The sequence below is a fragment of the Eurypyga helias genome, unplaced genomic scaffold (genome assembly GCF_000690775.1).
Source record: "Eurypyga helias isolate BGI_N326 unplaced genomic scaffold, ASM69077v1 Scaffold41615, whole genome shotgun sequence".
NCBI classification, from domain to species: Eukaryota; Metazoa; Chordata; class Aves; order Eurypygiformes; family Eurypygidae; genus Eurypyga; species Eurypyga helias.
The window spans coordinates 1,715-27,040 of record NW_010254139.1 but is presented as its reverse complement, the minus strand read 5'-3'; the positions used below and the strand labels follow the sequence as shown (position 1 = coordinate 27,040).

General features: G+C 36.5%; 1 protein-coding gene across 1 annotated transcript in view; it reads left to right on the top strand.

The window, feature by feature from the left end:
• Nucleotides 1–25,018, top strand: part of LOC104510600 (copine-8) — a gene marked incomplete at both ends in the record, with an annotated part of 32,131 nt that extends 7,113 nt beyond the window's left edge. The window contains 8 exons of the mRNA XM_010152899.1: nt 2,688–2,741; nt 5,222–5,283; nt 12,086–12,132; nt 12,877–13,058; nt 14,891–15,018; nt 18,573–18,675; nt 22,058–22,115; nt 24,945–25,018. Coding sequence (XP_010151201.1) covers nt 2,688–2,741; nt 5,222–5,283; nt 12,086–12,132; nt 12,877–13,058; nt 14,891–15,018; nt 18,573–18,675; nt 22,058–22,115; nt 24,945–25,018 — 708 coding nt within the window. The remainder of the gene's footprint in view (nt 1–2,687; nt 2,742–5,221; nt 5,284–12,085; nt 12,133–12,876; nt 13,059–14,890; nt 15,019–18,572; nt 18,676–22,057; nt 22,116–24,944) is intronic.
• Nucleotides 25,019–25,326: the final 308 nt, after the last annotated feature.

The window sequence follows — 25,326 nt, the reverse complement described above, 5'->3', positions numbered from 1 at the left end:
TAATGCAGTTAGCATGCATGGTGTCTCTCAGAACCTGAATGTGTGTTTTTTTCCTCATGGTAATAATGAGAAGACACGCCTGTGTGGCTATAGCCTGTTTTTTCTGTATGGTATGCAGACAGTTGTTATTCCTTTACTTATCCTTTAATTGGTCGCAGACTACTGCCATTAAACTTCCATATTTTGTAAAATTTCATATTCTTAATGCAGGTGATCAGAAATATGGTTTAAGCAAGCACTAATGCAGGGTAGGAAAGGAGGATGCTCCAATTATGTGCTGCACTTTTATTTTGAAGATGAGCAAAGGTGCTGCTGTACAAAGCAGGACAAAGATAACTGAAAGCCATGGGTTTTGTTTTGTTTTTTTTTTTTTTCTTTTTTAGAACCAAGATCAACCCTAGGGTTACTGCAATTTACAGCAGTTTCCTATGGATAGTGTCAAAGCACAGATTACTGTGTGCAGTGAAAATGTCCTCTCCTGTTGAATCACTGACATGACTGCTACCCTACCAGGAATGTTCTGTCATAACATCTTGAGTAATTTTGCAGTTTCATAAATATAGTATCAATATCTTACTCCTAGCAATAGCATACATTTCCTAAGCATCCCATGTTTGCCTTCCCACACTGCAATCATCTATACTTTGGTACAGCTTCTACTTGATCAGTCTGCACAATATCAGAACAAATGAGACTGGACAAATTGTTTTTTAATTGTTTTGCATTTACAAACTGACCCAAGGCAGGTAGAGAGATGTGTGTTTGAGTGGCTGTCCCATATAGGCAGATTAGAAACATTGCTATAACAAGCTCTTTTCAATTGACCTTTTCTTTAATGAGTAAGTGTTCATGTAGCTTTTTAGGTTACTGCAGAGGTGTAAAGTTTTCAAAGGATAAGAAGTCTTCTTTTGATTTTAAATTTATCTGAAATTTGAGGGGAAAAAGCCCATAAATATTATAATAACTATATTACCTGGAATTATAGGAGAGAGACAAGCTGTGATTTAATTTGTCTTAGATAACAAGTAGATGGCTTGTTTCCCATGATATTCCACTCCAACCTCTAGTGCATTTCCTAGTAATTCCTAAGAAGCCAATTGCCAGGTTACCTGAAGCAGAAAATTCAGATTAATCTCTCTTTTTTTGGCATTTAATGACTGCTAACTCAGGACTGACTGCTGGATTCTGGAGACTTGTGAATGAAGGGCCACAGGGCAGGCAAGGCAGTCTGTTACCTTCATCTTCCTCTTCTGGGCTGTTGTCAGCCAGCAGGAGACACTTCCTGGCTAAGATTCTGGTTCAGCAAGAATTGCTGCATCATGTATAAACCACCGTTACACAGATTTAATCTGTTCCTCACCAGCCAAGACACTGTTAATAGGAGGGACAAGGGGTTGTTTGGATTTTTTTGAGTGTTAAAGGGCTTATGTATGTGTAAGGCAGTAAAAGCTTTGAAAAAAACTTTCTGGATATCTGTGTGGCATACTGGAGGGAAAGATATGGTGACTGGTTTTGCCCATTTGGGGAGACTTCAAATGATAATTATCTCTTTCTGCTTTACATTTCACAGCTGTTCTGTGTTGTAGAAGGAATATGATCTTTAAATGTAATTTAATTTTGACTGGGGAGAGAGAATTTTTGGAAGACATGTATTACTATTTTTCCCATTTTCAGGCGAAACTGTTAAATATTTTATAGTGGTTAAGTGACTAAGATTTCAATTGGGAATGTTTTCATTCCTTGTCATTCACAGAACATCTGTGAGTAGTTTACTGTAAAAATTGGCAGTAAGTCACAAGGATTTGTGATTCCTAGTTATACAGGAGATAGTTGATCCACCTAATTAACAAAATAATGTTTTGCTTCCTATTCCATGTGCAATTTTGAAAAAAAGCAAGAGTACATTTTAATGTGTATGTAACGAAATTGACCGAGACTGGCCTTTGAGTGGGTAGGTGTTCAGATGGGGAAAAAATTTTTTTGGTGGCAACAGTGAGAAATTTTATAGATGTGGGTTCAAGACATTCCAGAAAACTGTTTAATGCTTTGTAGTGCAGTTCTATGAACATTCTTGTATTTGGGGAGTACGCTGAGCCCCCATAACTGCTGAATGCCAGTCTGTGCTGTTTTTGTGAAATTACTGACTAGTTTCTAATCTGGGACAGTATGATGTGTCCCCCAGTTGTTCTTACTGTCAGCCAGCTCCTGTCATTGCACCAAATACAGAAACCAGGACTAGAACAGCTTTGATGTTTCTTGGATAGTACTGAGGAGAAGATGGAAACAGTTTAACTAGAATGTGAAGAGGTGCATTGTGAGGTGAAGAAGTGGTGACACAATACACTGAAACACTGGAATCAGGAATGCAGAAAAATGCAGAATCTTGTGAAAATTCAGTGTTTCAGTGAGCACTCAGGTTTAGTGAACACTCACCTCTGTTGCTCCAGTCCCCTGTTTTTCAAATGTGAATAACAGCACTGGCTTACCAAGCAGGTACCATGAAGATAAATTCACCAGTTTTGAAATATGCATGTATTCCAGCACTGAGATGCATAAATAAACAGTATGCTGAATAAATTTAAAATCCATTGAAAACAGACTACTTTCTGCATTGAAAGTATCTTAACACTTATCTTTACGCTAAATCGTAAATCATACTGCTTTAATATTTGTATCTCTGTTTCTAGGTAATAAATCCAAAGAAAAAAGGAAAAAAGAAAAAGTATGTTAATTCTGGAACAGTAAGTAAATATATTTTATGTTATTGGATGCTTTATTCTTGAAACACAGTGCAGTTGACTTGTAATTTAACAGCATTAGAATAGAAACTTATCTGAAAGCCACAACAATAAACTATTTATTGTTATACAGCATTTATCTTCAGATATATTGGAAATCCTAATCAGATGTAAGATACGTTTTTTTCAAAACTCTTCCAGCATGTGGTTTTTTTCTTTTTTTTTGCACATGAACAGTTCCACTGAAGTCAGCAGAACTACTTTAACTCTGAACTGTAGCCTTGAAGGAATTATTTGTCATTCTCACATTCTCATATAAGTCTGTTCATCAGTAGGGAAATTAACCCTTATTTTGTACCTCTGTTTTAAATTGTATAAAGAGACAGAAGCAGCCTGTCCATGAAAATTTACCATACAATAACTGATTCATTAGATAATTTATTTTTTGCTGACATGTTCCTTTTACTAGAATTTATGTGTTAAAATTAAGTTCTATTAGTCAGTGAGTCAGAAACTTAGGAAAAGTGGTTATTTTAAATCCATACTAAAAGTAAGTGGACTCAAAATTGCATGCAAACACTCATGCAGTCTGACCTGGGGTACTGAAGAGCAAAAAATGCATTTACATGTCACATATTCCTGTTGATTTCTGTTGTAAATATTTTAACACCTTCACATGTGTCTCTAATATATTTTATTCATGTTTGGAGAAACAAAATCAACAATGTCTTGTTATTATTTGTCTCAAATTATATGGAAATTTCCAATAAATGGACATTAGCAATTTTATTTCATCTTTCCTTCTCTACAAGTGTTCTCTGCTTTTGTTTTTGTAATTTCTTTTCTTCATGAAGTCCTCTTTGCCCTCATTTGCCCTTATTTCTATTAGTCCTTCAGGCTTCCCTTATGCTTCTCCAAATTATCACTTTCCTATGCACTTGCCTGCAGTTCTGTTTTTCTTCTCCCTATCATTCACCCAAGATACTCTTTTTCCCCCAGATTTCTAAATTTCCAAACGAGGCACCAAGACTATTATCCTCACTAATAGGAAGTTGGCTTCTGTAGAACTTCATAAGTAAAGTGGATATAGATCGCTGACTGCTTTTAAGTGCTATGTACATACAGTAGCCATCTCAATTCATTTTTACGTAAGGGGTCATCTTAAATTCAGACAGACAAACTATGTACTAAACAGAAATATTTCTGAATACATTAGTAGTTTCTAACAAAGCAAAGTAGTGAAATTCAAATTTCATTGTATAAAACTTGGGACATTGGTCGTCATCGTCTGTATTTAAGTATAAACTGTGACCACTTTGGAGGGGTGTTGTCTGTTTCCATTTTTTATCTTTTTAAATTAGATTCACTGAAAACATTTGCTTAAACTAATTAGAAACAAGCTGACTAGCTGTAATAACAAATAAACCCTTAGAATTACTGTGTCCAGTGGCAAAATGCATAGAAATTTCAGCTTTCTATGCTACTGATAGCCTGGTAGAACTTTGTTACGATCTGTTGTCAACTAGAAGACAATTTGATGATTTTAAACTTTGCAAGTCACTTAGAATCACAGAGAACCTGTGACAACAGAAGTAGGATAGAAGACAGTTACTATCTGTAACCTCATTCTGAGTCCAATAGTAATATTTTCAATTTTTGTATTTTGCTGCAGTTGGAGGGAAATCAGATTTTGTCACAAACTTCCATTCCCTTCTTTTTCTTTTTATAGCCATCAGTAAATTTTCCTTGAGTAGTTACTTAAGCAGTTTTCACTGAGTGCCTTATGCACTCGTGTGAGTTCTGTGTCACTTTGTAAATGAAAAGAAAGTAATTTTGATTGAATTCTTTGCTTCATAAACGTTGTGCAGTATATGATGCTGGATCTTTTCCACTGGAGTTTATACTTCTGTGACTCAGGTGCTGGTAATGCCAGTAACACCTTTAGACCACGGTCTGTGTTTTGGGCCTATACCATTTCTGAATAAGCTGTGACTGAAGAAATTTCATATATTTACATTTTTTATACATTACACTTAATTTTTTTAATATATTTCATATATATGTATAATTTACTCTCTTTTTTTCATTCTTGGCTTGCATGAGTACTCAATACTACTTTTAATGTGAGATGAGAAATAACTAATAGAAGAGATTCATTATCATGCCTCTAATGTTTGTTGTAAATGCAGTGCACAGTGATCACCTGCCCCGGAATACAATCTTCCATCCCTCACCTCTTTCTTAAAATAAAAAAAAAAAAGCAGCTGTAGTAGACTTCCAAATTTGTTTCTTCCTTTTCAAGAAGTGCCTATTGAAATAGTTTCTTTTTTTTTTCTTTTTTCTTTTTTTTAATTTTCTTTTTTCCCTAATACTGCAGAGAGCTATGTCTTCAGGATAGAGCTCCAAAAACATTGTGCTTATGTCTCTACTTGTTCAACTGGGAAATGACAATTCATGTCTGACTCTCTTTTATTTGCTTTCAGGTAACATTGCTTTCCTTCCTAATTGAAACAGAAGTTTCATTCCTTGACTATATTAAAGGCGGGTATGTGATTGGCAACAAATCTTTCTTGTTTTCACAGTCTCATTGTAATTCACTAGTAATTTGTATATGTACTTTGGATATGATGACTCCAAGTAGTATCTGTGAAGAGCTGTATTGTTTCCTCATTTTTAGAGGCTGTACTTCTCTATATAAAACCTGCAGATAGTTATTGATGTAAGTTAAACTATGGAACTTCACTTACAGTGTTGGAATCGGTGTTGGTACTAAAACACTGAGATTGAGTCATGACCTCTGATCAGCCGGTGAAAACTGGCTTAACTGAAAGGGAATTATCTATATACTTTTAAATTAGTAAAATGCTGGTTTATTTATTCTGATTACACCGACCTTTGGTGTATTTAATATTGGCATTTATTTACAACCTTTCATCTTCAAAAGCATTTTACAATATTAATTATGTAAAATTTATAACATGTTCAATTTCTCATGTATCGTCATTGTCCCAAAAGGGAAGTAGAGACAGAAGCACCACATGAAATATGCCTGGAAATGGGATCCAATCTCTGAAATACATTGCTCTTAACTTCCCTATCAGAACACAAATCTTCTCTAAGATGAATTGAAATAATTTGTTATACATTCCTAGGTACTTAATACAGATTTTTGAGCCATACAGTCTCAATATACATTCCACATCAATTTTAGAGCATTGATTACCTGAGAAGAAACAAGTTACTTTTTTGTGCCAGGCTTCAGCTGAAACAAAAAGAAGTCTGTGTTGTGTTTTGACAGTAGCAATACTGGGGGCTACTGCAGGCTCTGCCTTTGTTCCCAACAGTGGTAATACTACAGATGAGAATGTGTTTAAGGTGTATTCCTAAAACGTTCGTTAAGTTAAGGTGACAACCCCAGTCATGATTGGTAGCTACAGAGAAACTGTCAGTAAGCTATCTCTACTGCCATTGCATTCAAGGTTTTGAAAAACTGCAACCTGAGGTTGTATTCCATATTGAACTGATAACCTGTACAGGGGGTGAACTATTGTTAATATGTGCTCCAAACTGTTGACCCTAACCCATGAACTGCTGCAGAGTGTATTTTTTTTTCTCTCCTAAGGGCTAACAGCCTCTTTAAAGTTTAAGTCTTCCCAAACAGTTATATTTTAAAGTTAGAAAATCCAAAACACTGTGCCTTTTGACTCCTTAAGATTAAAACTGACAAAAATATTTTTTGCATAGTACTTAAAAATGGGAATACTTAATTAGGGTTTTTAACATGGGTGTAGATGTATTGTTTTCAAAATTCTCTTTTAATATCTTTGGCAAAATATTTGAATTGCTCATTCGCTCACTCTTCGGTGGCTGGACAGGTTTTCTCATTTGGATAGGATGCAGAGCCTCTGCAACGTTTTATTTGATTCTTTGATATTGCAGTGCTGTATGGTATACACGACTTGTTATGGATGACCTTCAGAGGGAGTTGTATAGGCCCATCACTGAGGTGTGTGAGTAATGGGACACATCAGTGAAGGGAAGGGGCTATGTCAGGGAGCAGCCATCCCTCCTCATAGCGGCTGGAGAGCTGGGAGCATAGCTGGGTAGACGAGGTGAGTCTGTTTAGGGCCACTGAAAGGCTTTTTAGAACACTCAGACCCCTATACTTTGTTCCAGGCTGCTTCTGGATTGCAAACTACCAAACTCTTCTAGAATTGCTATCCTGATCTCCAGTTCAGTTTACTGAAAGCACTGCTGCTGGAATACATCTTGTCTGTGTTTCCACTCTTTGGATCCTACAGTTTCTCCTCAGAGAGGATTTAATACAGTTGTTGAGTGCATTAGAGTCTGTTATAGCAGTTAAAACTTCCTAATGTAGGTCAGGCATGCTGTCAGAGTTTAACATCTTTAACATCTGAAGAATATTTTAACTCTACATGCTGTAAAGAACTGTATCAGCACATTTGCTTGACAAGCTGTTCAAGAGGCATCTAGGTTGCCATGATTAGGAAACCCATTATTTCTATGTTTCTGAGTCCATCTCCAATGATCGGTGTGTCTTGTGCCTGCTTTGAATCACTGTGAGTAACAGGCAGACATCTGTTTCAGATTACTTAGAGCATCAGGGTTCTGGATGTGATTTCTGTATGAACACTTATGGTCAATCTGTTATGGAGCCCTTCTGATTTGGGCACGTGTTCTGTTTTTAATAGAGAATCCTAGAATTGGAGAAAAGCAGGTTACTTTTATTAGGACTGCTGTTACCTTTCTCAGGAACATTCCTGTTACGGACTTCTGTAGAAACAGAAAATGGCCAACCATTCATGTTTACCAAAAGTTTGCATTGAGTGAAGCATATGTATACACAGATGCTTGAAGAAACAGTTTTACTTCTAGTGTAGCTGGAGTGATTTGTACATACATGCCACAACCCATTATATTCCCCATCCATTCAAAATTAATCACGACAAGAATAGTGTGTATAAGTATATGGGGAATTAAGTTTTATATCTAAATTTGGAATTAATATAGTTGGTGCATATGTAATCTTTTTGGGATGGTTTATCACATTTCTGACTGAGATGTTGCAATACAAGTTAATAAACGTAATTATCTACATTCTGCAGGCAAATAATAGAAATTTTGAATACAAACAATACTTTGTTATTTTTATTGATATTTTGTTTATATCTCTATTACTGCAAACCAAAGATTTCTTGTGATATTAATGCTTAAAACTGCTTAAGTTTTTTTTCCTCTCTTTTATATAAAAAGACTATAATTTGGTAGAAGTATCTGTGCTTAAAAGTATGAGCAGTAATACTTATCATTGAATTATTTTATACAGCATCTCTTTTAGTGATTCATACAGTTATTTTTAAGTACATGCCTGTGAAAACTTCAGAAGTGCTTGTATAAAATGTAACCTTTCCTTCTGCTACTTACACAGTTTTGTTATTTGGATACATGACCAGGAGGTTGAGACTCAGAGTCATTTTCTTGGCTTCTCTCTTCCTTCGTTCATCTCATTTAATATTACTACATATCAGTTGCAGTCCAGTTGACAGATTTTGAAAGGAGGGCAGGGAGAAGATTTCATCATTGATCAGTCTGTTTTCCCATCAAGAATATCCTCTAAATATTTTTTTTTTGGTTCCCTTTTTTCCTTCTGTTTAGTTAGGGAAGAAAACACTGGTTCTGCAATAGGCAGAACACTGTCTCTTCCATAAATGGATGCTTATGAAATATTTCATGTTCAAAACTTTCATTGTAATTGATTTGAAGTGTCTAGAACTAATACTGATTTAATGGAAATCTTGACAGCTTTAACTGTGACAAATTGGAATTACAGTATTGATTTCATTGATGTTTTGAGTCTGCATCTGTTTAATTGGGATATTCCATTCTAAGTGTCATCAATATGACTGTTGTTTTGTTAAAGAGCTTTGAAGAATGAAAGAGAAGTTTGCCCGTAAATTTTAATTTTGTTTTACTACATCACACTGGATTTTGTAGCAGTATGGCAGGAAAGAGATGGATGTCTCTTTTGTATCTGAATATTACATCAAGAGGTGCCATTTCAGTAGCTGGCTTTTCCTTACATCTGGATACTTAAGCCCATATTTTGCCACACTGACCTTCCCATGTTTAAAGTAAGTACATTGTGCTAAAAAATAATATATATTTCATACTCTGATTTCTCCTGCCACTTACCAATTAGTTACATATTCCTGTCAAAACACCTCCAGATATATGAATAAGCTCACGAGTATAAGGGATACAGCCTTGAAGAGGAATGCAATTGAAATTATCCTGGTTTACAGGAATGACTGTCAAACAGTTCGATTATAGTCTGTCTCTGCTTTTGTGTAGAAGAAAGGCCAGGAGCAAAAACCTTCAAGACTTAGTGCACAGTGAGGATATTTCTGTGCAGAAGTTTCTAGCCTCATTAAACTAGGGAGTCAGCTAACAAGCTACTCTGAGATTTGTACATCAATAAAATTCAGGACCTGAATCCTTTTGCAACTCAAAAATACTAAATCATCTCTTCTCTCCCAGATTAGTGGAATATAAGAGGAAATGTTTTCCTCCCATAATGTTCAAAGCCTTACCTTCATCCAGGTTTTTGGAAATGAGCACCCACGTATAGTTTGGATTCTAAGGGCTTTGAGCATACATTTTTAACTGAACTGTATTGAATCATTGATGGTCAACATGGAAATGTAGAGCTCCTTTCCTGACTCCTATTTTCATCCAACCAGTACAGTGTATAACGTAATGGTATGCATACTTGATGTTCAGAGAAGACCTGGTGTGAAGTACAGTTCTGAAGGGCTGCCACAGTTACATCTTTGGAGCCTTTACCATATATTTTTTGTATACTTGAAGAATAATAGAATAAGACTATAAAAGAGGAAGATCTTGTATAGCTTTTATCAGAAAAATATCTTTGTTTACACTGCATTTGGCCAAACAAGCATCTGCAAAGGGGAAAGTATAAAATAACTGTCACTGGGGACTTAAATGCCACAGAGGGGATACAGCTTCTTGGTAGTGTTAGTTACTCCATTAGCTCTGCTCAGTAAGTGGTCCCCAAACCTTCAGCAGCTCCCCCCCTGCTAACAGACCAGCTGGTTGTCACTCTGAAGCCACAGGAGGAAATTCATGTTCCCTTCCAATGTACTCTTCAAAAAAACCCTCATCATTACAAATGCTCTCAAGCCTAGTCAAAAGCAACATGAGGCTTAGTTTGTTCCCTGATGTATATCGGTGCTATTAGAGCTCTTATTAAAAGAGAATAGGTTTCACCATGCTCTCCCAAAGAATCAAACCAAAAGGTTGCTCTGTGCTTGTAAGGTGAAGATTACGTTCCTTTTAAGATACTTTCTTCATTTCTAATGGTAGTGTAGGGTAAAATCACCTGTCTAGGTGTCAAATAGATCATATCTTTCTACACCAACTAAATTCTGGCAGAGTAGTACTGGTCTATCCAGCTCTGAATCCATAAGGCACATTGCTGTGCTTGGATATTCTACCTGAGTTCTCCCTTGGAACAGGACATTCAGCAGGTCATCCTGACTAGCCAGGTGTCAATGTTTTAGGAGCCTTTGTGCAAAGCCTCATGACCTCTTCAACGTCACTGATGTAGCAGGTGTCATGAGCTTTTAATGTAGCTCCTTGGAGCAGGAAAAGCAGGGATGCAGCCTTAGCCAAAGAATTTTCTTATCAGAAACAATATTTTTTGTTGTCTTGATGTGTTTTAAAACTTGCATCATTTAATCAGGCACCTAAATTTCTCACAAAGACTGCTTTTTAAATTTTGAGATTCCTTATACTGAATTAATGATTTCTCAGCTGATGTCCCTTACACAAAATATGATATCAATTATCTTATTTTTTTACAAAAAAGCAGTTATGGTTGATGAGGGTTAATATGCTAATAATAAAAGTAACCTAATAACAGGTACTTGATACAGCCAAAGAATTGGTGTCTAAAAAGAAATAAAACATGTAGTAGAAATAAAAACAGGACAGTGGACTTTGAGAAATGTTATGGCAGAAAACAGTCCTTATAAAGCTTAGGTCCCTGAACATTTCAGAGATTGCAGCAGCTTTCACTGGTGTTTTTTGTTCAAGTCCATATAGCAGCCCAGTGGTTGTAGACATATTCCAGGCTGACCAACTGCATGACTCTTTTTGATACTGTGGACTTGGGTAGGCTTTTATAACTTTTTGGATACAGAGTCCATCCATAACCCAGCTTAGTTTGTGTTAGCCTTGATCAGTATGATAAAATAAGTTCATGTGATTTTTTTTTTTTTTGGTCATACCAGGCTTTTTATGAAATAAATAGTATTTTCTTTGGTCACGTCACGTTATTTGAGCAGTAAAACCAGTACTGCAAGGCCAGGTGTCAAATTCTTGTGCATGAGTTAAATCTGTTCACTAATTTTCAAAGAACTTAAATCTTTGCTCATTTGGTCATTAAATTCATAGTTGTACATACTAAGAGTCAGAAATTTGAAGAAAGATATAAAAGGCTTAATCTGAGTAAAAAGTCAATTTTCAAACTCAATCAAGCTCATTTTCCTGATAGAGGCTTCCTAGCTAAGATGATATCTCCAGTACAACAGTATTTTGTCCTGAAGGAAGTTGTGGAACAGAACCGCGTTTAATTAGATTGTCACTCTGTAAAATTAATGATTAATTTTTCTGACAATGGCTCTCTGCTAACAATTGAACCATGCACAATAATGGCTTTATTTAGCTACTGCTCCAAATACAGATCTTTATATTCCCTGCTTCCAGGTTTTACTTTTGTCTTCCAAGAATTACCTTGATATGCTCCCTGAAAGTATTGATTATGATCACATGAATGAAATCCACTGCCAAAAACTATGCTGTCCTGTGCAAAGATTGCATAGTCTGATTTCACATGTGTTCTGAATGAAGACCCAGTGTCAGTATTAAGAAAAGGAGCAAATTAGTAAAACCGTGCTTCTCTTGTCAAGGTCCTCCATGAAAGCTAAAATATCTCCAAGGAAAACTCAATATTACTTGTGGAAATTAATAATGTTTGTAGATTTTCATAACCTTATTAACAATCCAGATTTTTCATAAGCAATGAGAAAAGGTAGGATGGAGTAGAGTAACTGTTTTCATTGTGTTAATAAAATAGTGTTCTGTAGCTCTTGGCTGGAACCTTATAAAAGAGTATTTTCAGTGTTTATTTTGTATTAGAAAGTTATGGTCCTAGAGTTTGTCCACAAACAACGTTATCATCTCTTCTTTATTTTTCCACACAACAGTAAAACTATTAATAAGATTTGTATTTGCTTTTTCTACAGAACCCAAATCAATTTCACAGTAGCTATTGATTTCACAGCCTCAAATGGTGAGAGTAAAAATAACCTTCTTGTCTATGTATGTGCTGTGTTCAGTTTTAAGTGTGTGTGTGTGTGTATCTGTATCAGTATTCTGTTTAACTTCATTGTTTTACTGATGATCTGTATGCCTGGCAACACCTGGAATCAGGATTCCATTTTGCTGAGCAACAGACTAGAGGCCAATTCCTGGCCACAAAAGCACAGCAAACAGAACAGATAAGAATTGAAAAAGCTACATGTAAAATTGAATGAGTAGGAGCAGTTTGCAGACATTTATGTACCTTCTAATTTGTTTGGGGTTTTTTTTTATTGCTGGGAGAAAACTCTCTAACTTAGAAGACTGCATTGAGAGAGGCAAAAGAAAGGAATTACAGGTGGAGAAAGCCTGAAGTGGGGTGAAGCAGTGATGAGTTTTGATCCTCCTCCAAAGCTGCTTTCAGAATGTCATAATACTTTTGTAAATTTCCTCTTAAAAGTGTATATCATATTATAAAATGACACAAATTTACAAGTCTAATTATAGTTTCTTGCTGCCCATTCAATTCTGAAGTTTTGCAACTACTGTTAACCTACTAAAATGTCTTCAGAGCATTTTTACCCGATATAACCATAGTTATGTATATAGAAAAGAAGTTCATTTTCTTTTCATGATCTTTTCTTTTCAATTTCTGTTTTCATAGATTTCTATCATTTTTAAGAGAAAATTTTGAGGTGATTCAGTTTTAAAGTAAATCTGATCCTCGCTTCAACAGGTAACCCTTCACAGCCTACATCACTGCACTACATGAATCCCTATCAGCTGAATGCTTATGGCATGGCACTGAAAGCAGTAGGTGAAATTATTCAGGACTATGACAGTGATAAAATGTTCCCAGCTCTAGGTTTTGGAGCTAGACTGCCTCCAGATGGAAGAGTATCACATGAATTTGCACTGGTAAGTAAATAATTATTTATATATTGTTTGAATTTCTTCAGTAAAATTTTTGTTGCAGTCTCAAGCAGTTACTGGGCAAGGAAAGAACAGCAAATGTGCTAATTCTTCTGTCTAAAAGACTTTCAAAGTTTTTCATCATAGTGAAGTTACTGACAGAAATCCAGAGTGAAGAAGTCCCTTAGGCCAAAAACAGTAATAAAGAAAAGTAATCATCTTTAACCTCAGCTGTAGCAGCATGAGAAGCAGATGCTTGAAAGACTTCAGATTGAAACTAATCTATTTTAAGAAGCAAGTGAATCATGATCTGAGATAATCTTTCATTATCATTGTTGTTCTCTCTCATTTTCTGGGACCTCTGTCTTCTACAGGCTGCTAGTTTAGAGTCATAGAGATAACTAAGTGGACCATAAGATGAGCTGACAAGAACAAACCTGAGACTGGTCCATGTGCCAGTTAAATTACAAACCTAAAATCTAACCGGATTTGACAGAAAGGTTGATGTGTTATAACTGATGCTTGTGATTAGTGTAGATGTTGTATCTATTTTCTTATTCTGAGGCTTTTGTTCTTCTCTGAGAAGGATAAATTTGTCAGAATTACAGCAAGTGTAGGTATATCATCTGAGTTTTAATTAGATAGCAGCAAAGACATGGAAGAAAACTGGTGATTGTAGATGTGTATTTCTCTCTCAGCCTGTGCTAGAAAGCAATGCCACATGTCTTATCTCAAGGAAAGTTTTTTCACATGGATAGTAATTAAAAACAAGTGCAGTTGCAGATATTCATTTGACTCTCAGACTTTCTTTGGGCTTCCGTGTAGCAAGTTCAAATATATTTAACACATACAATCTTAAGGCTAATAAAACAGCAGGGTTATTCCTGGCTACTTTCAGTTTTAAATGTTGTTTCTAAAAGGAATTCCATTAATCCATGAGGTAATACGGTGCTTTTACAGAGGGATGAACAGTCTTTTTTCCTTCCTCTGTATGTAAACCTATTTAGGTGACTCCCATGTAATGCTACACAGTGCTTTCAGCACTCTCTTTTGGTATTCTACATCATGAAAAATCTCCTTTTCTTTTCTAGATTCTCAGGAAGGTATACTCCACATCAGAATGAGATACTGGCACATTATGCCAATGACACATGAAGGAGAGTAATGTGATTTGGAAGGTTTTGAGGCCTTATATTAATCATTTCTCTGGCCTGACATGTGTCATTAATCTGGGATATAGCTTATGTTTGTATTGTCATCTGTAAATAGGTATCTTTATTATAGAGTCATTATGGATATCTGTGTTGAAATGCATACCCAAAGAATTTACAGTCCCACCCATTTCAGTGGGTTGCCAAAGAGTAAGTTCCTTTCTTCATCTGTTTATACCAGATCAAAAATCAGTTTTCCAGTGCAGAAACATACCAAAAGAATGAAGAGTTTATAGTCTACCTTATACTCAAATAGTGTATGAACACCAGGATCTGGCTACTGTTTCTTTTTTTCGCATTTTAAAAATAAGAAACCTTTGAGCCAGTTCTGTGCTCCTAAACATGATTCCAGTTTTACATCTGCCCTGTAATTCACTAGGAACCAGCGGCAGTGGTGTTCAGACTGCATATAACATGAGGCTGCCTGAACGTCCTTGCCTAATCAGTTAGCACTCACCACCAGCTGTGGCACTTACATTGGGCATTTGTAGTAAAGTGTGTGAATAGATGTAGAATGCTTAGGTCTTTGCCATTTAAAAATGTACACTTGCTAGCAGTGTTCACTAACCTGCAGCATTTGTGCTTCAAAATTACTTTTAGTGATTAATCATCTCTTATTTTCATTAGAATGGAAACCCTCAAAATCCATACTGCCACGGAATTGATGGTGTAATGGAAGCATATTACAGGAGTCTAAAATCTGTACAGCTTTATGGACCAACCAACTTTGCCCCTGTAATTAATCATGTAGCCAGGTAAGCATCACAACAGGTACTTCACAGAAACTTCTTACTGTCAGTACAACTATCACATATAAAAGTCTAACAGTTACGTGATGATAAACACTGAAAAAGTTATTTAGAGTAGTTTTGTTTATTCAGTCTAATGTAATTAACTTGTACCTTTGAGTAGATTTGAACACCATGTGCTAGCATTATGCAGAATTTTATTGCTGATTAAAAATAAATACAAGTGATCCAGTTGATCCACCCTGTGTTAAAATCTTAGGAGAAATCATAATCAAAGAAGATTTTTCTGAGAACACTTTGCCATGTTCCTTTTTTTGTCCTTCGGAGCACAGAATTTTGCTTCACAGAAAATATCTAAATCTATTAAAAATTTATAAAATGCATTTTTTTCAGGCATATGTGCTTCCTCTAATATCAAAATGTCGAAGACATCAACAAAATTTTCTAGGACTCTCTGTGGCAACAATTCCCAGCTGGCAGTGGCACCGTTAAGGCAACAACATAGCAGCCACCACTGGGAAGCCACGGTTCTGTGTTAGGCAGCTCCTCATCTGACTTCTCAAAGTAAAACGCTTCTTGTGTTTGTAGAGTTTCTGTAAGGAGAATGTTGCCTTATTTTGGCAGACAAGATCATGCCTTACAGTACACCTCCACGTGCTGGTACAGGAGAAGTGATGTGGTTCAGATAATTTAGCTGAGTAACCACCTGAACAGATTTTATTTTATTTATGGATACAGAGAGAGAACTCATGTTTATAAAATAAAGCAGTAGGGATGTGTAAATCATTGTGCTGTTAATATTTTATTTATGAGCTTGCAAAATAGGTAATTGTTGTAGCAAGAAATATTTATTTACTATCTGTTCTTGCTGTTGTTAGTTCTACAGCCCAACGAAAAGTAATTTACAAATTCTGTGGTGCAAAGAATTTCCAGTGCACCCCAGCATGGCTTGGTAGCTGATTTCAGTTACTTATCATTAGGATTACTTGTTCCACCTTTGAATCATACCATTCAAATTATGTACATGTATATTCCATTGCTTGTCTGTAGCAGCTAGCTGTCTCCTTGGAGAAACACCTTTTGTCAGGGTCTCTGCAATAGTAGTTTTCAGACTGTGAGGAAATATGCCAATACTTATGACAGCTGAATTCCATATATCCTGGAATCACAGAATGGTTTGGGTTGGAAGGGACCTTAAGGATCATCTAGTTCCAACCCCCCTGCCATGGGCAGGGACACCTTCCACTAGACCAGGTTGCTCAAAGCCTCATCCAGCCTGGCCTTGAACACTTCCAGGGATGGGGCATCCACAGCTTCTCTGGGCAACCTGTTCCAGTGCCTCACCACCCTCTCCGGGAAGAACTTCTTCCTGATATCTAATCTAAACCTCCCCACTTTCAATTTAAACTTGTTACGCCTTGTCCTGTCACCACAGGCCCTTGTAAAAAGTGTCCCCCCCCCCAGCTTCCTTGTAGGCAATACAAAAAAAACTGGTTGTTCCTCAGGAATATTTGTCAACTTCTGCAGAATTACAGAAGCCTGTCACCAGCATTTATAGTTCTCTCACTCAACTTTTGTATAAATATCAAGTTGTTGCAAACTTTGGAAACTGCTTCTGGTAACAAATCACATGACGTTATAGTGGAAAAGCGAAGTATCTTCATGAGGATTTGTATTGCATGGTCATCCTTAATACAATCCATGTACCTGTCAGGTTCTCCATAACATTGTTTTCCTTCAATGTTCTGTTTCTTGGCTGTTCTATTGACTCTTATAGACATGGTACTAGAAGTTATTATCTAGTCTTCAGTTACTCTTTCAGCCTACCTTCAATCTCAAAGAAATTTCTTTTTCCCACATCCCTCCTATTTAAAAATATGCCTCTGATGAAATCTCTGGAGACTGTCAGATACTACTATCCTGTTGTGATCTCGGAACTCTTCAGAAGCTATTTAAGCAGATAATGAGTTTATTATCCTTCCCCCAGCTGGGGAGTTAGTAAACTACGCCAGATTCAACCTGGTGTCTTCTGTCATCTCCCCTCCTCATATAAGATCTTTCTTGCAAAAGACTTCAGAATGTTTTGTTCAGTGGAAAACTTGAAATAACCAAGTTTCTGTTCCATTTCTTGAGTGTAGGTATGTAGACAGTATTAAGTGGTCAGAAAGAATAATGAATTTTTATTTTAGTCTCTCATCATGCCTTGTCACTGCAGGCATCATTGAAAAGATTATAAGCGTTGTGGAAAAAATGAGATAAAAGAAATCTCTCCATGGTAATGAAAATGTATTTCACAGTAGGTCTTGCTAATCTAGATATTTAACTCTCAGTCCTTACTGTCACTATGCAAATAGATGATATTCAACAAGTTCATTGCCTGTGCGGTTTTTCTACCCATCTTTATCTTGGGGAGGGAGAAGGGGGTATACGATGGTTTTCTGTGAGTTGTAGATTCCATTTCACACACATTCCTCCAAACGCTGTGGTTACAGCATCTTATTTATTGGCAGTACGTGCATGCAAATGCACTGTGTGACATCGGAGTTAGAATTTTATAAGCAAATGCAGTCATGATGAGCACCATTAGAACACATCCTGTTCAGTGACCCAGGCCTTTCACGTTCAATGACCGCTAAGACCGTTATTACAGGCTTCTACTATTAGACTCCTTCACAGCACCAAGAGCCTTTGTGAAAGTAGGAACTATCGTGGCTGCTGCTGTCAAGTGGAGCAGCCTGCTCCATGGAAAAGAAGTTCCTCACTAACTGTACAGGAAATTTGACCCTTGGGAGATGAAGATAAATGAAGACTTGGTTTCTGGTATGCAGGCCATAGAGTTCAGTGGGGCTGCTATGGACTCACTCTCTTTCACGACTTTCCAAATCTTCAAAAGCTGCTGCATTTCAAAGAGCAGTTGCTTCTTGGGTCGTTGGCTGAGGTGGGACTGGAATAGCGCTGGATGCGTTTTGTCTTGAATTTGGGTACAGCACAGGTTGAAGCTTGAGTCTTGAAAGGACATCTATGGGTAGTGCAAAGAGATTAATATCTAAGCCAGGGTTGCAGGGTGCATGTTCAGCCATTTTCCAAATGGACACCTACTTGTGAACTAAAATCTGCAAGCGCTGTCAACAGTAAGTAGCTTTTCTAAGACAAAAAAAAAAAAAAATTATTTGTGCTCTGAAAACAACTATTTAATATTAAGGTATGCCCTTCATACCAAACTGTGTTCCCCAGAGGTAATAACTATTAAATAACTTAGACTTTCTAATGACTCATGATTCTATAAAGGACGTTCTGTCCATGCTCCTCTTGATACAGTTCCCATTTTACCCTGATTCAACACAGATCAATATTGTATTAGTTCAGTTTTTCTAATATTCTTAAAGTAGAATGTCCATCTTAATTATGAATGTCTTTTACTTTTGAAATCCATTGCATCATGTTTCTGTGTTTTTATTCGTCCTCAGTAGTCAAATTTTAAAAATACAGCTTCTTTTCATATTAGTTCCTTTCTATAAAAGGGGTTTTAACTATTATAATGTTGTTTTTTCTTCCCTTAGATATGCTGCTTCAGTAAAAGATGGCTCCCAGTATTTTGTTCTTCTCATTGTTACGGACGGAGTTATTTCCGATATGGCTCAGACAAAGGAATCCATAGTGAATGTAAGTTTTGCTGAAACTGTTGAAATTTAGAAATATGTTTCTAGGAATTCATATTTTAGGCAATAAAGTAAGTCAGTTAATATTTCAGGCACTAAATTTGTTCCATAAATTAACCATTTTTTCCAACAGCAAACATTTATTATGCATAAAGACAAAGAAAGCAGTTGAATCTCAGCTTAATTACTGTTCTGTGGGAAGTGACACTCTTCTCTCTAACACTATATGTTCATATGACTTTCCACATCTGCTTCTTGCCTTCTCCGTCCTCACGCACAACCCACCATGCAGTTTTTCACAGTGAACCGTTCCTTATCTTTCCAGTAATTGCAGACAGCTTTCATCCACCCCCTTCTTAGAAACTTCCCCAAAAGTTCTGATCCCAAATGGCAAGCATACCAGTCATCTGCTTTCCTTCCAAAGAGTCCCCTAGAATTTTGAAAATTCTTGTTTCTCAGTTTCTCCATTAGTTGCAATCCTTTTCTCTTCAAAACTGCTATGCATATAAGTTATATTCTGTATTGTGAACAGGTTCCAGTTTGCTTTTGCCCCTGGGAAATGTCAGTTGAAAGCGCACACAGAAACAACTTCCAGACAGGGTTTGAAAAGATCTGTATCAATCGGTCTGATCATACCACAGTGGATCTAGTTAATAGTGAAGTGGTGGGTGAAAAGCCTACCTTGGAATAAATACCATTTCAAAATGAGTAGTGTAGAATTAGGTGGCATCTTTTTGAAGGCCGACTTTCACTACCTCCTGTAGAGATTCAATACCATTCCAGTTTGTAGTGTGCACATGAAAATATTACGGAAATGTTCTATCTTTCACTGGAGAGCAAGATGCCGTCGAGTTCTAGCCAGCAGCATGTAGGCAGAGTCTGCGTGTTAATAAGGGCAGCCCACCTGGTAAGTTTTCACACCCAAAGCTATAGCTGTGTTTGAAGGTACCAGTTTACTTCCTCTCCTCTTCCAGCTTCTAATATTAAACTATGATAAACTGACTCTCACTTTTAAAGATGTTTAGCTTGGAAGTTCGTCCTCTAGTCCCACCTAGAGATTTGGAACATAGCTTCTCTTAGGTGAGCTTCTTTTAGGTGACAAAAAGGCTACATGGAGAAAAAAATGAGCAGCTCCTCATTTAACTCACACTTCAATTTGAAGTCTTTAAGAGACCAGCAAGTCCAGTTGGTTGATATTTTGTAAGATGAAGTAATTTGCCACTAAGACATACAGAAAAACTTTGTTTCTAGTAGCAGTTAATTTCCAGGAATAATAGCTGTTAGTCTGCAACTGTCTGGAAATACAGTAGATGTGTATATAGCTTGGAATGAATGGAAGTTTGGGAACATTTGCTCTCTTTTCTGTTTATAAAAATGCATTCCTTTTTCTGTATAGCTTTTGAAGTGTGAGCGCAATATACCATGACATAAGTAATTAAATACAGTTTTTTTCAAGTGGTATTTTTTTCAGTCTTAATAAGATGCAAAATAATAAAAAGGGCAATGATGTACAATGCAACTTGATATGTATAAAACTCAGGAAGGGTATATTTCATTTTTTTTAACACTAATTGTGCTTTTAGGCATCTTTCTCATTACAGCATGTATGTCAGACACATTCTGTTTCACCGAACTGTTTAAAGGTTATACTGTCATTCAGGAAATGCCAACACTTAAGTTTATATGCAGAAGTTTAACTCTGACTTTATGCTGTCCTTGCCACGTGCCGTTTCATATACATTGTATCACATAACACTGTGTCTGTGTGAGTAGGAATCTCTTTAAAAGATGTTTTCTTTACAATCAAGGAATAAGATTCTAGCAAATGTCTGAAAAACAGAAGGTTCTAAGAAATGCCTTCATGTCTGGAAGATTTTCTATACTCACTATTATTGACTTATGCCGTGCACTGTAATTCAATTGCGTGTATTTATGGCCCTTCATCACAGAATCGTTGGCTGGTTGATGGTGGAAGGGACCATCAACTTGTCAAACCCCCTGCTCGAGCAGGACCACATAGAGCTGTTTGCCCAGAACCATGGCCAGACACCTTTTACTATGATCTTCACTAGCGCATTAGTATTTAACTAACCAGGGATTATTAAGTTCTTTACTCTGCTACAGAATTTTAGCTAGCAGATTGACTATGTAGTATCACTTTGTGATGAATTTGCAGTCTATGTATAGTATGTAGTGTATCGTGTCTGGTGTGGTGCAGAACATTCAACAGTGATTTACAGAATGGTGTATTCTCATTGTTTTAAACCACATGTTTACAGTAATCAACTGTAAAACTTCTGCTTAAGGCAAGTTGGTTTTGTACATGGTATTATGACAGATGAAGAATGGGAAATGGTGATGATACATCTAAAATGAGAATGTATTTTAGATGAGGAACAAAAACATGTTTTATATTCCAAAAGAGAAATATAATAGTATGTTCTAAAAACATTTGTCTTCAAACTTCAGCAGAGCAGACTTTAATTCAAGAGAAAGTGTACATCTATGATTTTTGGCCAGTGTGTGCTCCTGTTTAAAATGACTGTAGACATTTCACAGTTCATCAGAATATCTCAGTAAGGAACAGTTGGTAGATGGGTTTTCAGTTGTTACCCTCATCAACAGACGCAGTTTCACATTAACTCTGTAAACTAGCAGATATCTGGTGCTACTGTCAGAGCAGGAGAATCCAATATTTATGATACTGTCATCTTAATTTTAAAGGTTTTACAGAGATTTTTTTCAGGGAAGGCCAGGCATTGTCTTTGCCTTGTTTCACTGAATGAAAAAGTTTAAGTAAAATGAAAAATCTGACTAGAAGCCAGTTTGATGTCATGATTACTTTGTGGCATGGATAACTGACTTGAAGAAAATTTCATCCGTGGAAGAAATAGAAGATACATATTGCTCAAATAGGTAGTTTAGTCTCTTGAGAAAAATTGGCATAAAATCTGTGTAAAAAAAAGTGTGACATAGTTCCCAGCAGCTATGTAATATCAAGAAACAGTAACTAAATGTCAAACTGTCATTAGGTACATATTTGCAATTACTGTCAGTTTACGTAAGTACCTAAGATAAATTTGTCACCTTAATTGTCATATTAACATTAAATCCTAACATAGTTTGTTGGTTTTAATTATGATCTTATATGATTCAAAGACTTTATAAGGAAAAAATAAATTAAAATAATCCTCTGCCTTTCTATCTTCATCCAAGATGTTTTCTGTCACTTAAGCAGACAGTTTACACCACTCAACTTTTTATGTGGAGAAATAAAAATTGTTCTTTAAAACATAAATTTTGCATGTTTTTTATTCAGAATGTCCTCAGATTTCACATTGGCAGAGGTTATGTAATGTGTTAAATCTCTTTTTCTTCTTTTGAAGGCTTCAAAGCTTCCAATGTCAATAATTATAGTGGGGGTTGGACCAGCAGAGTTTGATGGTAAGTGTTCTGGTGGTTTGCATAGAATTTTTATATTTATTTACATTTTAGTAATATGTGGCTTTTCAAACAAATATTGTTCTTCAAAAGAGCATAATATGGAACAAGCAGTAAGCACTGTTGACATTTCCAGCTGGATTGATTGATAACTCAGTATGATTACAAGCTACCATGTGGAGCTGTGTAGCCCCTCAGGCTCTCTGTTCAAGTCTGAGAACCATATGGGGGCTCAGCATTTACAGAGCTCCAGAGATGAGTGGGGGGGGGGGGGGAAAAACCCACACAGTAAAGTAACTATACTCAAGTAATGTTGAATTTCTTTAACATGGATATTTAGTTGCCTTGTGAAGTGTCATTTGACTGGAAATGCTGATCATCTGTTCTTACTGCAGTGATAAAATACTGAAAAAAATAAATTGGTGGTGATCTGAGTTAAAATGGGTTTCACTAGGTAACAGGAGTGAGCCTTACTGTGTAGCAGCATTGAGAGAATGTTACAGCAGGAGAGAAATCAGCAGGATTATTTACATCTTCTTTCATGTGGTGTAGGGGAACACCATTCTCTATTGCAGTAACTAAGCTGCTTCTGTTATTTGGCCTAATTTATTAAGTGCCATTTTGTATATCTACCTATCTACCTATCACAGTCTACCACTGTGAAGGTAGACATTCCCTGTATACCTATTTTTCGAAGTTGTATATCCTTTCTTTTTAATTCTAGTGCTTCTGGTTAGACATTATGCTCTTGTACATGAAATATACTTAGTACTACTAGAGGTGTATAGTGTAAATAGCCACTAATGACTGCACATGTTAATTTTTGTACATATATTCTAAGACTATGAAAAAAGAGGAAAAAAAAAACACAAAAGAAAAATTTATTGAGGGTTGACTTTCTTAAGCTTTTTGGCAATTGGTATGTTAGTGATAATTTTAAGTATCTGATTCCTTGAATAGGTTGTCCAGGTGGACGCCTACACTTCATGATTGTATGCCACAAGCAATGAGAAGAGACAGTTTATCTTCAGAAATGCATATAAGGGAAATTTGCAAACGCTTTCCCCCTGAGAACTCCAACTTTAGTTATATCTTACTTAGTTTTTTCTCACCCCCTGTTTGCCTTTTCCCCCCATTTGTCCAGTCCTTGGGTTTTCCCAGGCTCACCTTAACTCAGTCAAGACACGTAGATTCTGTCTTCTTTTTACTTCTGGAGGTTGTCTTTGCAGAGTTCTTGGGGTGTCATTTCTATCGCTTTTCATCAGGCAGGATTCTGTTTCCACTGCAGGATACAGCTTCCATTTTGGACCCACATTCCATGAGTATACTGACTCAGTGAAATTCACCTATTAGATGTGTGCCAAATCTGTAGCCCCTCAATGCCCAAGAGGGCAGAGAAATGACTTGTCCACCTGCAGAAATTCCTTGGGTAAAAAACAACAGACTCCATGTCTGATGTGGATGCTGAAGAAGTATGTGTAGGAGAGTGCGTGTTCCAGGAACACTGTCCTACAATTCAAATGCCTGTCAAACCTTAATTCTGCTGTAGAGAGGTTAAGCTACTACTCTCCAGGTATCACTGCCCTCTAGATCTCCCAGCTCCTGAGGGCTACCAGAGGGGTTCTTACAAGTCTGGAGCTCAGATAGATGGCACATACATTTATGTAAGGATAGATGTGCTTTACATAAGGATGGATTTTTCATAAGGAGGACTATAACAGGTCAGATCAGGGGTCTGTTTTGCCCTGTATTCTGTATCTGACATGGCCATAGGTGGTTATGTAGAGAACATTAAGAACAGAATAAGCAAAAGTGATACTTCCCTGAATACTGGGTTTAGATTTGAGTTTTCTAAACAGGATGTGCTTCATGTCTGTTTTGGAAATTTTCAGTGGATCTCTCCTTCAAATACTTGTTCTCCTGGTTTGAACACACATACATGTTCTGCATCAACAGCATCATCTGGCAGTGTGCTCTAGAGACATACTAATTTTTTCTTTGAACACACATACTCTTTTCTTTGGTTTGAACTTGGCTCCTGATATTATTTATGCTTTCTAGTTCTTGCATTGGAAGAACTAGGTTTTGAAATGCTGGTTTCAGTGAACTCAGCCCAATTTCTAAACTTCTGAGAAGCTCAGTAATGTAGGGCTTCAATTTTCATAGGGTATGCTGAAAGAAGGATTGCAAATCCAGTGGCTGAGCAATAATCTGTGATCCCATATCCATCCATTTCAACACTGACCAGAAAGCAGGTATCCTTTTCTACCTAGAATGACTTCTGGTTATCTGGACAATCTTAGTTTTCCTGGATCCTGTTCAGAAAGATAAAACAAGAGTTACCCAGTAAATTTGACACATTTTGTTAAGAAATCCTCATTCCTATGCATTAACAGTCATTACTTTTCCAGTGTGAATGTGAGTTACTACCGCTTTGTGCTGTTATCCCATGATGTCTTCTGTAAGAATAATTGCTGAATATGATTTCTTCTCCACCTGTGAAAGCATAAATACAGCCTTACCAAAGCAGATATATTTGCTGGTTTGAGAGCTGGAAAGATAAGGATCTTTCCACGGTCAGTTTTGTTCTGAAGATGACAATGAAGGAAAAATTATGTATTGTCAGCATGAAAAAGTGCAAAATGACTACAAAGCAGGATGTATTTTCTGGAGCAAATGATCTTAAAGAGTTACCTAAGTAACAATTGTTGGTTTTGTTGCTCTAAAGTGTAAACTGAGTAAAGTTTTTCTCAGTAAGATTGCTTTTATTGTGTAGCTGAACTCACAGATTAATTAATTTTGTTGGTTGTTTTTGGTTTGTTTTTTTTTAAGCTATGGAAGAACTGGATGGTGACGTAGTAAGGATTTCTTCAAGAGGAAAGTTTGCAGAAAGAGACATTGTCCAGGTGGGAGAGAAAATTTACTGTAATAGTTAGATTTTACTGATCCTGTTTGGTTTGAATTCTTGTATCTATCTACATTCTGCCTTTCATTTTACCTTAGCACTGACATACTTGGTTTTGAGGTGTTCATACAAGCTCAGAAACACTCTGTGATACCTGTAAGCTTTTATACAACACATAGTAGTGGATCTCCGTTCGTTAGGAAATGACCCCTAACTGGCAACACACTGATATAAAGTCTTAGGGTTATACAGCCATGGGAGAAGAGTTGATTGCCTCTGTAACACAATCTTACTATGACTACATAAAGA